The sequence below is a fragment of the Dendrobates tinctorius genome, unplaced genomic scaffold (genome assembly GCF_039654945.1).
Source record: "Dendrobates tinctorius isolate UK_male_01 unplaced genomic scaffold, ASM3965494v1 ptg000293l, whole genome shotgun sequence".
NCBI lineage: Eukaryota > Metazoa > Chordata > Amphibia > Anura > Dendrobatidae > Dendrobates > Dendrobates tinctorius.
In genome coordinates, this window is record NW_027361960.1 from 12631672 (window position 1) to 12644827 (window position 13156).

General features: G+C 47.8%; 1 protein-coding gene across 2 annotated transcripts in view; it reads right to left on the reverse strand.

Annotated features, from left to right (window-relative positions):
• The window catches only part of ARID4B (AT-rich interaction domain 4B), a 449596-nt gene that overhangs the window by 37752 nt on the left and 398688 nt on the right, over nucleotides 1-13156 (reverse strand). For both annotated transcript variants that reach the window (XM_073560137.1, XM_073560136.1), the window contains one exon: nucleotides 2929-3075. In XM_073560137.1, coding sequence (XP_073416238.1) covers nucleotides 2929-3075 — 147 coding nt within the window. The remainder of the gene's footprint in view (nucleotides 1-2928; nucleotides 3076-13156) is intronic.

The following is a 13156-nucleotide window of genomic DNA, read 5'->3' on the forward strand; positions in this document are numbered from 1 at the left end:
CTGTAACGTGTTGTTTTGGCGCATTACGTGCGCAAGCGAACGCATGCGTTTTTTAGCGACTTTGGGAGGACCAAAAAATGCAACATGCAACATGACGCATGCGATCAGATGCGCACGATGCACTGCGCAAAAAACGCTAATGTGAAACCAGCCTAATGTGGCGGCCAGCAAAAACCAAAGAAAAGTGCCCCTCCTAATGGATGACACGCCAGGGGGGCACCAGTAGTGACTGGACCGGGGGAGCCAGGGAGAGACAGGTACAGCGTCAAGCTGCAGAGCGGTGGGCGTGACCCGGCCATCGGGCAGGAAAGAGTGCGAAAAATGAAAACGAAAGCTGCGGCCTGATAGGCTGACAAGCGGAGGTGGCGTGTGCGACCCGCAAATGGCCCAATCGCCGGCGGTGATGCGCAAAAAGGGGGTGTGTGCCCGGCGGTGGAAAAGGCGAGATAATAAGATGGAATGCCAGAGGGGGCGTGTCCAGCATAGAAGATGGCTATGGCAAACTAAACACACCAAGCGGGGGGCATGTCTGGTCGTGTCTGAGGGCGGTAGATAGAAGACATGCTGGGGGGCATGCCCCTGACGTAAAATGGCAGAATAGAAGAAGAAAGCCTGCAAAATGCCGGGGCCGCGTGCTATGAGAAAAAAGGAGCGAAAATTGAATCTGATGAGGTGTGGAGCCGGGAGGAAAGTGGTCTATCTACAGCGGCTTCCTATACACCGGTAAGCGGGGCAGCTGCTGCCGGGGGGGCTGCTGCAGAGGGGGAAGGAGGGGGGCTGCTGGCTCACCACCTGCTTGAATCCGGCTCCTCTTGATAGATGAGGATCGCATCAAGAGCCCTCGGAAGTGAGAGGGTCCTGGGAATGAAGATCCTCCTTTCCGCACCGTCTCCGGACAGTGCATAAGACAGCGTCAACCCCTTACCAGAAGGGGGAAGGCCACCACCGGTGACCACTGTCTTCCTCTTAGCCCTCTCCGAGGAGAGGGGTGAGGAGGGGAATAGGCAAGGACTGGCCACCGAGAGTCACCCTGAAACACCCCAAAAGGAGGACAGGGGACAAAGTCTTGCCAGCGGGTCCGAGAGTGGGCGATGTGGGTGATACCACACTGCTCTCTCGGTCGCTTAAATGTAGGAAAACAGGGTGAGAAATCTGCACCCTGTTATCCGACGAGCTGTATCTGAAAAACAAAGGGAAAAGGATTAATAAATTCACACAGAAACCTGTGAAAGAAAAAAACACTGCGGATCTGGGGTTTGATCCAGGTTTGCCTCCTACAGACACTAAGCCTGTCGGTGGGTGCATGCTACGGAGGAGAAGCCAGTTTTCCTTTATTTGCATAGTGTCAGCCTCCTAGCGACAGCAGCATACACCCATGGTTACCTGTCTCCCCCAATGAAGCGATAAAGAAATAACTTCACCATTAACTATTAAATCCCACTAAGAACAACATCTGCAAGGAGTTTGTATGTTCTCCCTGTGTTTGTGTGGGTTTCCTCCCACATTCCAAAGACATACTGATAGGGAATTTAGATTGTGAGCCTTCAGGGACAGTGATGCTAATGTGTGCAAAACTGTAAAGCGCTGTGGAATTTGTTAGCGCTATATAAAGATTATTTATTTATGTCTGTCTCTGCATCTGTCACTAACTTTGCACCTGCTTTCTCCTTTCTACATACTTTTATGGGCAACTACTACCAGATCTAGGTGAAACTGAAAATTTGTCTCCTCTTTGGTGACTGATTTTACCTGTGAAGTCAGAATGAAGTACAACAATTTAGTGGGCAAGGAGAAGAGGAGGAAGAAGGGAGCCAAATTGTCTTAGCTTATATTGTAAGGAGAGTTAAAGGAGAGTTGTTTTATAATCAAATGTACACTATAAAGTCTGTTTCCAAGCTAAATAAAAAGTTAGAATAGTAGTGAATGTGTCGTAATAATTTCAGATTTACCGTATATACTTGTGTATAAGCAGAGTTTCTCAGCACATTTTTTTGTGCAGAAAATGCCCCCCTCGGCTTATACATGAGTCAATTGTCTCAGAAAGCCAGCGGGGGAGCGGTGGGTCACAGAGGCAGGAGCCGGTGGCTGTGGCTAAAGCCTGTGCTGCTCCTAAAGAGAAATGAATATTCATTTTTCTTATAGCGCACAGTGTCACCCGCAGCCGCCGGCTTCCAGAAGACATCCTACTCAGCCTCCTGCGCGCCCTTGCAGCATACCGTTGGTTCCGGCGCCAGCAGCTCATCCTGTACCGAGCGATGATGTGCCCCGCTCATTTAGGTAATGAATATGCACGCCTCTTCACTTTCATAGACGTGAAGGGAATATTCATTACCTTAATGAGGGATATATTAGCTTACTGGTATGTCTTTAGTACGTTTTTTGTTTGTTCTAATTTATTCTGGTTACTGTGCAGGATTTGTTCTTTTTCCAACTTGTATTTTGTATATATTATATGTTTTTCCATATATGCTGTTTTTAAGATATTTGTCAGATGTCGTCTTCATTTATGTGAATGGTTAATACTATGTTTTCCCTTGACTTCACTGATTGACATTATTTGCACCTGTGTTTAACCTGTCTTTGTGCTATATGTAGCTGGTATTATGTGTCTCTAACTAACCATGAATAAGACCCAATGCGGTCGAAATGCGTTGGCTGTACCACCTGAGTCACCACTTGCTATATTGTCTATCTATTTTAACTCATGTATTTTTAAGTATATGTTGCATTTTTAAAAAAAAAACGGGAAAAAAACTTTTTTCAATAAATGTTTGTATTTTAACATCCATTCAGCGCTTGAGATTCCTCTTGTCATATATTTGCACTGTACTTCCATAAGCCTCTTCATCTATGAATGGAAGTACATAAAGTAGAGTTTTCTAACATCATAAGAAGTAATAGCTGATGATAATTATGAAAAAGACATACCTTCCCTTTCTTTCTTCTTAGAATGTTTTCTTCTTCTGTCGATGGAAGCTACTTCAGATTTTAATGACACATAGTGTTTCCGAAGTTCTTTAAGTTTTTCCTGAAGAAATGCAATGCGTTCTACGCTTGCCATGTTTTCCAGGTCAGCTGAAAACAAGATCACATGCTGAGTAAGCAGACATCAAATTGTTTATATTATTAATAATTTCCTTTTCCATTCCCAAACAAACAAAATAAAATAGCATCGCTATAAACATTGATGCGTTTCTGTATGCATCCCAGGGAAACTCTGGCGGAGGAGTGAACTTCATCACTTCCTGGAACTATCTATTACATTTTTCTGTCACTTCTATGGCTACTTTCACACTTGCGCCTTTTTGCGCAGCGTATCGAGCCGTGGAGCGTACCACACCCTCTACAGCGAGCTCCAGGCAAACCCAGAGAAATTTACTGATTATACCCGGATGTCCCAACAAAGCTTTAATGATTTGCTTGGTCGGGTCCAAGAAGCCATCCGGAGACAGGACACACAGCTCAAGCATGCGATTACTCCTGAGGAACGGCTACTGGTTACATTACGGTACGTAGTATTGCAAAACCAATGCCTGCAGAATTTTCTTTGTTGTGACATGTACTATTACAAATCTGGCAGAATTATAAATTATAGTTCTGCCATGTATTTGACAAAAAGCGGCAGTTTTTTTTTTTAATGGTATGTAATGAACAAAAGGCTGCAGAGGTATTTTTATAAACTTTTTTTTTTTTTAATTTATTGTTGGTGTTTTTAAAATCCATATACAGAAGTAATAATTGTTGCTTTTTCTTTGTTTCCCAGATTCCTGGCAACTGGAGAAACACTCTCTTCACTCCATTTCCAGTACCGTATTGGAATCTCCACGTTGTCTGGAATTGTAGCGGACACCTGCCGGGCTTTGTGGAATGTTCTCTGTCCAGAATTCATGCCCCTGCCCACCGCAGAAAAGTGGTTGGAAATCGCCGAAAAATTCTGGACAGTCTGCAATTTCCCTGTTTGGGAGCGGTGGATGGGAAACACATCCGGATTATCAAGCCAAAAAGAACTGGATCGGAGCACTACAACTATAAAAAGTACTTTTCTACTGTACTCATGGCCATTGCGGATGCAGACTGTATGTTTATTACAGTGGACATTGGGGCATTTGGCCGTGGAAATGACTCCCAGGCCTTTTTTTTTAATCAGATAGTTTTTATTAAAAGTTTTGGAAATGACAGGCATATGCAACTTACAACGTGTTGTCAAACATTCCCTTCCCCCATAACACCCCCCTCCCTTTGTCCGATGGCATGGACTGGCACATAGCGAACAAGCCCAATTCTATCACACAACCATATCATATGAGAAATGGCGAGCAACAACCGACAGGAGACCACCTCCAGGGCCCACCCACTAATCCAGAAGATTCGAGGCAGCCAGGCTGGGAATCTTCAACCATCCCTCCCATATTTTCCCAAAAACATGCGGCACACCCCTCCTAAGGTACACAGACTTTTCCCTATATAATATTTGGTTCAACCTATTAATATATTCTTTTCTTGAGGGGATTTTGGCAGAAATCCAGTGATAAGCTATCAGCTTTCGGGCCACAAATAGCATTCTGGCCACAGCAATTTTAAGGTATTGATCCCCTCCCACCTCATCAACATAACCCAGAACACAAATCATGGGGTCCCTGGGAATATCCTGTCCCGTGACCAAGTGTATAAGGCCAAGGACCACGATCCAAAATATCTGCAGGCAAGAGCATGTCCACATCATATGTAAAATGTCCGCATTATCTGTCTTGCACTTAGGGCACCTTGAATCCAACCGCAACCCTCTATTGAACAACCATTCGGGAGACCTGTATGTCCTATAGAGGACATATAGCTGAGACAGGCGGCCAGGCTCACTAAGAGATAATCTGGGAATCATCTGTAGAATCGAGTCCCACTGTTCCGCTGATATCGTACCCAACTGTTGTTCCCACTTTATCAGTGCGCTAATAGGATGCCTTGACAGGACCTGTCCAAGTAAACCACCATACACCATTGAAATCAGTCCTCTGGTGGACCCCTGCATACCCAGCCTATGGATAAGGACGTTGTGGTGTATGGTTAGGTCAACTTTTTTGCTCTGCACCATATACGCGTGACGCAGCTGCAAATATTGATAAAACATAGAGCGTTGGAGGGGAAATTCCCGTCCCAATTGCTCGAAAGTTTTAAAAACCCCTCCCTCCACCAGCTGCGACACCCACCATATGCCAATCCGCCTCCAGTGAGCAAAGCCTCTGAGCGTTTTCATACATGGCAAGTGCTGATTGTCCCATATGGGGGAGTACTTTGTAAGACCGTGTATTCCTCTCAGCTGCCTCAGCTTATCCCATACTCTTACCATTAGAAGCACCGTAGGAAACCTGAATGCAAGGGATCGAAATCTACCCGACTCCAGACTCGACACCAGCGATCCCCGTCCCACTAGAAATTGAAGGATCTTCTGACCTCCCACCAAATCCGCCAACCCACCCTCCATCCCTCCTGCTAGTACATGCTGGCACTGGGAAGACAAGAAATAAAGCCATGGGTTGGGCAACGCAAGTCCCCCCTCATCCTTAGGTTTTTGCAAGTGTTCAAGTTTAATTCTCGCGCCTTGTTTCAGCCAAACGAGCTCTCTAAAAATCATATTAATTCTATGAAACCTGTTCTGGGGAAGCCAGACAGGGGAATTATGAAGGACATATAAGAGTTGCGGCATAACTACCATCTTCAACAGATTCACTCTTCCCACTACAGAGAGGTGTAACTTTGCCCAGGCCTTAACCTTCTGTTTGATCCTGTCCAACAACGGGACAAGATTATTGGATATTTTTATGCCCAGATATTGAAGGGACGTTGCAACCGGCACACCTACCACACTGCAGGAGCTTGAGTCCAATGGGAGGAGCGCAGACTTCTCCCAGTTAATAACCAGACCCGAGAACTTCCCAAATACCCCAAGAAGTGTCATCGTGTTTTGTAATGATCTGTCCGCATCCGCTAAAAATAACAACAGGTCATCCGCATATAGTGCTACCTTCTCCTCATGCTCCCCGTACCGGAATCCCTCTATGCCAGTATCCAATCTTATCCTGGAAGCCAATGGCTCCACCGCGAGAGCAAACAGCAGTGGGGATAAAGGACATCCCTGCCTTGTTCCTCTATGAAGCGAAAAAGGATTAGACAACTGACCATTAGCCCTCAACCGAGCACTCGGCTCCGAGTACAAGAGCTTGACCCAGCCAATAAAGCCCGGGCCAAAGCCCATACAGTGAAGCGTCGCCCATAGATAGTCCCACTCCACACTATCAAATGCCTTAGCGGCGTCTAGGGACAGAACCACCCTCTTCCCGGCATTATCAGCCCTCACCTGCATATTCAGATATAATCTCCTAATATTCATAGCCGTCGATTTGTTGGGCATAAACCCCGTCTGATCGGGGTGTATTAACACAGCTACTACCTTTGAGAGTCGAATGGCCAGGACCTTCGCTAAAAGTTTAATGTCTAGCGTCAACAGGGAGATGGGCCTATAGGACGCGGGCAGAGTTGGGTCCTTATCCTTTTTCAACAGCACGGCAATGACAGCTTCTCGCATAGACGGTGGGAGAACACCCCGTTCCAGACTATCATTAAACACCGTCAATAGAGCAGGGAGCAATACTGTTCTATACCGTTTGTATACCTCAGCTGGCAACCCGTCCACCCCAGGTGCCTTACCATTGGACATGGCTCCCAGAGCCTCCTCCAACTCGTCCAGACCTAGAGGGCTATCTAGAGAGTGTCTGTCCTCAGGAGTCAACCTTGGGAGATTGGCAGCTTCCAAAAAGGAAACAACATCCTCTGTCGGGGCCCTAGCATGTGAGGAATACAAGTCAGCATAAAAAATCTCTAGAATTTTTAAAATCCCAGGTGCGTCAGTGAGTAGTCGCCCATTCACATCCTGAAGACCCGCTATAACCGCAGACCCTCTCTGTGCCGATGTCACGACAGAAAGCAAATGCCCCACACTTTCCGCACTCTCAAAATATTGAGTAGATTGAAACAGCCGTTTTTGCGCCGCCGCCTCTAATGTCTGTTTGGTCACCTTTGACTGCGCCTCCCCCAATCGCTTCCGAGTGGCAGGTGTGCTCTGTGTTGCAAGGGCCCTTTCCGCATCCTCCAGTTCCCTAAATACAAGTTGTAATTTTGCCCTGGAGGCGGTCTTTATTTTAGAAATCTCTCGTATGTACATTCCCCTTAAGTACGCCTTTAAGGCCTCCCAGACAATCCCACTAGAAGCCGAGCCTCTATTAAGATTAAGATATTCCTGCAACTCAGGGATAAAGCCGTCATTCTTGTCGATTAGCTGCAGCCAAAACAGGTTAAGGCGCCAGAGAGGTCTATCATTCCTCCCGTTCCCGCCCCCCCAAGCATGACTGAAACAGGCGAATGATCAGACACCGTTCGCGCCAAATATTTAACCTCTAAAGTTTTACCCAGCATAAGATCATCGCCCAGGGCCAAATCGATGCGAGACAGGGAGGAGTGAGTAGAGGAGAAGCACGAGAATTGACGGACGCCAGGGTTACGGCATCTCCACAAGTCGGTCAAAGCTATCTCCCGCACGAGAACCCCAAATGGCGTAAGATTACCTCCCAGCCTCAGAGGTTCATGGCTACCCCTGTCCCAGTGTGAATCCAGAATATTATTAAAATCTCCCACCACCAAATGCGGAACCCCGGGAAAATCTCTCAGAATGGCCAGAACTTTATAGATAACTCTGCTGCTATAAGGCGGAGGTATATATATAGATGTCAACACCAGTGGGGTGGAAAAGATTGTACAAGATAAAAGGACGAATTGCTCCTCTGTGTCCACCTCTACCCGGTGGCACTTAAATTGAGTCCTGGAGTGAATCAATATACTAACCCCCCTAGAGTATTGGGAATGAGTAGAGTGAAAGCCCGCCTGTACCCATCTCTTATCCAGGATTCCCAGCGTCTCCTGTGTGAGATGCGTCTCCTGCAAACAAACAACCGCCGGCTTCTGGTCCGCTATGAAGGAGAATATGGCCTGTCGTTTTACTGGCGACTTCAACCCCCTGATATTCCAACTAAGTATCTTAAAATCAGCCATTATCGTACCATAGCATATTGCCTACCATCTCCCCCCTGGCCGTACCATAGCCAATATTGAAATGTACAAGTATGCCAAGGGACATTTTGAACCCAATCCCTCCCCCCTCCCCCCAAAAAACACCCTCCAACAATTCCTTGGGCTGAACCAAGGGTGCAACAAGTAAGGGCACTGTCAAACCCTTCCACCCCATTCAGCAGGCGCTTCAGTTCCTGTTCACTACCCGCATTTGACAGGATATAACCCCACAGCACTTTGCATTTTCCCTTATCCGTATTCAGACTAAGGCCCCATAAGGACCACAAATTCTTAAAAAAAAACAGCATATAACAGAGTAATAAAAGAATAAATAGAGGTATAACTTCTTAGGCAGTCCATTGCATCAGGACCGCAGACTCCAACCGCATGACTCCATAACAACTAAGCAGGTCAAGAAACCATCAGCCACATTCCTGCTCCTTCCTCTATTGTCGCTCGTTAAGGTCCAACCAGTCCACAGCTTCCCTGGGGTCCAGAAAAAAGTGGCTTTTATTCCAGGCCTCAACACGCAATTTAGCCAGGAAAAACATGGAGTACTTGACGCCGCAGGCTCTCAGACGCTTCTTGATGTCTATGAACTTCGCTCTCATCTTCTGAACTTCCGGCGAAAAGTCCGGGTAAAAGGAGACTCTGGATCCCTCCATTGTAAGGTCAGGGTGTTCTCTCGAGTATCTAAGGATAACGTCTCTGTCCCTGTAATGAAGGATTTTAGCCAGCACAGGTCTTGGTGGATGACCAGGGAGGGGGGGCCGAGTCGGGACTCTGTGTGCTCTTTCCACTGCATACAGGTGTGTTAGATTGTCCACACCTACTGTTTCTTTAAGCCATGTTTCAATGAAGGCAGTAGGATTCTTTCCCTCACAGTGCTCTGGCATGCCCACAATACGAACATTATTCCGTCTGGATCTATTTTCAAGGTCATCAGTTTTAGCCCAGACAGCTGCCATATCCTTCTTGAGCTCTGTACAGTGCTGTCCTGAGTCAGAGGCCGAATTCTCCACAGCACCCATACGCTTTTCCAGCTGGCTTGTTCTGTCTCTAACACTGTGCAGGTCATGTCGCACAGTCTGCATGGACTCCTGCAGAAAGCCCAGTTGCGTCAGGACATGTGAGATCGCAGTCCCACAGTGCACCACTGCCAGCATGACATCTTTGTTGGTGGGCTCGTCTGGAACTTGTAATTGCAAGGCTGTGAGGTGCTGTTTATTTCTTTCCACCAGATCACTCCAGCTAGGCTCAGCTCCCTTCCCCCCCTGCACTCCAGCATGGGCAGCCTCCTCCTCCTCCCCCATTCCCGGGCCCATGTCCTCTGCCACAGTCTCCTGGTCCATATCAGAGTCCTGGAGAGACTCCTGTTCTGCCTCAGCCGTGCGGGCAAAGCGCTGCAATCTGGCCGCCATTGCCCTGTTCCTAGCCGCGCTGTCTTCTGCGGCCTCCTCTAAGGCGCGCGCTGTGGCGGCGGCGCCATCTTGGCTCCCCGCTCCGGCCTCTCCTGCCACCCTTCTCTGACCTCTTTTCCCCATATCCTGGGGTGAAGCAGCGATCTCCGGTGCCCCGCGGTGTCTACCGACTTCGGTGCAGCCTCCAGGGGTTATACTAGCCGTGCTGTGGGGACGAAACGGCTGAATGAAGCAGGTATATGCGGGAGCTCAGCGGGCACACGTCCTCCTCACATGCCGCTCAGGCCACGCCCCGACTCCCAGGCCTTTAAGAACTCGGACACGGGCCGGAGATTGTATGGCAACCAATTTAATTTTCCCATGCCACGGCCTCTTCCCAACACCGAAGCTCCACCACAGCCCTTTGTAATGGTTGGGGATGAGGCATTCCAGATGTGCCAAAACATGCTCAAGCCCTACTCCAGCAGGGACTTGGACCACACAAAAAGTATTTTTAATTACAGGCTGACCAGGGCCAGAAGAACTGTTGAGTGTGCCTTCGGTATTCTTGTATCCAGATGGCGCATTCTCGGCACAGCCATAATTCTAAAACTGGAAACAGTGGATGAGGTGGTGAAGGTGTGTATGGTTCTACATAATTTTGTCATGGCTAGAGAGCATCCAAACTTAGATCTTGTTGATGTTGCTCCTAACCCATTGCCTGAATTTACTCAGCACCCTCTCAGGTCATCGGCTGAAGTTGGCCAAATGAGGGACCAATTTGCGGCCTACTTCATCTCGGATGTAGGCCGGGTGGAATGGAAAGATCAAATGGTGTAAAAAATTTTTCTTGTTGTTGGGTTAATAAAACAATGTTTTGATACCTGTACTGAGTGTATTTTGTATTTTTACACTCCCAATAGTATTATTAACTCACCAGGTGTACCAGTGTTTTTTTTTACAACATATATCTCCAAGACTGACACAAGAAACATGTCTCAGTAATGGAGATATCTGGTGTCAAAACAATAATCTATATGACTTGTATTTTCCACACCAGTCTCTACATTCTTGTAATATTGCACAGACTGAATTCAGCAGGGTTCCCCAACTCCAGTCCTCAAGGACCACCAACAGATCATGTTGTAAGTAATTCCATTGCTCCGTTGATAACGGCTTCACATGAGCAAAAAAAACCCGAATTCCTTACAACATGATCTGTTGGTAGACCTTGAGGACTGGAGTTGGGGAATCCTGCTGGATCCAGTCTGTGCAATATTACAAGAATGTAGAGACTGGTGTGGGAAATACAAGTCATATAGATTGTTTTTTTGACAACACATATCTCCAAGACTGACACAAGAAACATGTCTCAGTAATGGAGATATCTGGTGTCAAAAACACTAAGTGTACGGCACAGTGTGTGTAGTCGGCGATTGACACAGTAATCAATCCAAATGTTTTCAAAGCAGAATTGCACATTTATTTTTCCACAAAAAAAAAAAAAAATTTATTAGGAATGATGTTTGAGGGAAGATTGGGATACTTTGGGGGGTGTGGAGAGACGAGGAACAGCTGGAGGTTGAGGAAGGGGTTCTAGGAGAAGGGGCGACGAAAGTACTGGGGGAAGGGAGCTCTGGAATGAACATGGAGGAAGGTTGAGACACATTAGGAGGAGAGGGTGGATGGACAAACAAAGTTTTTTTTTTTCTTTGGTGCAGGAGTATCCTGCCTGGCCCGACTTCCACCGTGTGACCGCCTTACTTTGCTCGACCGCTTGGAGATGGTGGACTGTGGCGTTGACCTGTAAAAGATGGAATGTGGGTCACCACTCTGCTGCTCTGTGGTGGCGGTGCTCCTAGAAGTGGCAGTGGCGGCGCACCTAGAAGGAGACAAAGTTGTGTCGGTGCTCATAGAAGTAGCGGCAGTGGAGGTGATAAGAGGAGACAAAGTCGTGTCGGTGCTCAAAGAAGTCGCGGTGATCCTTGGAGACAAAGTCGTGTCGGTGCTCCTAGAAGGAGGCTGCGTGTCGGTGATCCGAACAGGAGAAGTTCTGGCGGGACTCCTAGGAGGAGAATTGGTGGCGGTGCTCTTTGGATGAGGAGTGGTGGTGGTGCTCCTTTGATGAGGAGTAGCGGCGGTGCTCCTGTGATGAGGAGTGCTGGCGGTGCTCCTTTGATGAGGCGTGCTGGCTGTGCTCCTTTGATGAGGAGTGCTGGCTGTGCTCCTTTGATGATGTTGACTGGTGGTGTCGGTGGCCCAAGCAGGTTCTGTGGTGGTGTTGCTCCAAGCAGGTGGTGCAGTGGCGGTGTTGGTGCTCCATACAGGAGCAGCGCTTGCCATAGTGGTGGTGGCGGAGGAGTGTCCAGCAGCACTCGGACTTGGGGTGGTGTAGTGGTGTCCGGCTTGGCTTGGAATGCAGGTGGCCGTGCAGTAGTATGCAGCAGAAGTCGGTAGGGAGGTGTAGCGAGTCAGCGGTGGCACTGTTGGAAATGACACCACTGACTGCTGCACATACCGATTCTGCTGCATAGCCTGCAAGTAAGCAGTGTTGCAGGCCTGTAACACACTCAGCTGTTGCTCAGGACTAAGGTCTTCTGCCATGCCCTGTTCAATTTTACTGAAAAAATGGTGCGCTGGTCTGTTGAGGTCGGCCTCCAGACGGTCAAGGCGCTGGTCGACAGAGTGGAAGCGGTGTTCCATGTGGTTAAAACCGCGTTCCATCAGGGAAAAACCGCCTTCCACCCTGCCGGACAGCGCCTTGAGGCTGGCCTGAAAGGCCTCGCTCAAGTGCATGAACTCGGGCATGACAGGCCTGTCCAAGGCCCTCTGCCGCTGGCGGGTAGTGCCCGCATAACCAGTGGCAGAGACCTGGGACAGGGGAACACCTGATTGACCAGCTTCCTGGTCACCAGCTGTCTGTGTTGCTGACCTGCAAGATGCTTCCTGGCTGTCAGATGGCTGGGTCTGGTCCGAGGTTGTCCGATGAAGGACCGCCCCAGGGACAGGTTGCAGGGTGCTGCTCCAAGTGCTGTGGAAAGAAAGGGAAAACATTACTATCATGCATTAACACATTAACAAGAAACATCAGCTGTGGAATAGAAAAGCACATAGTAATAAAAAAAAAAAAAAATAATAATACTTACACTCTACTGGCAAGGACCGGACTCAGGAAAGCCAACACGCAATGATAGCGGTACTTTCTTCTGCGCCTTGCCGCTGAACCACTGCGAACCTGTCCCTCAGCATGAACATCAGTGTTGAAGCGGTCCTTCATCGAGCACCAACGTGTGCGGACTTTGTTCACTGTTGGAAAAACAAAGAAAAAACGTTAGACAATGCACTGAAGGCAACATAATTATCAGCACACACAACTGATAGAACTTTGCAAACAGTCAATGCGGCAGCACAAAATAATTATTTATACAATGCAGTCACTGTTGATCCTGAGGACACTTATGTTTCCTGCTAGAATATATGTGGCAGCAAACACAACAGTATCATCAGGAGCAAGAGTGAAAGCAGGATCAATACTGCAGTTCAATACACAAAGCAATCACTGTTTTCCAGAAGGCATTGGTGTGTTTGATGCAAGAATATATCTTGCCACAAACACACCTGTACCATCAGGACCAAAA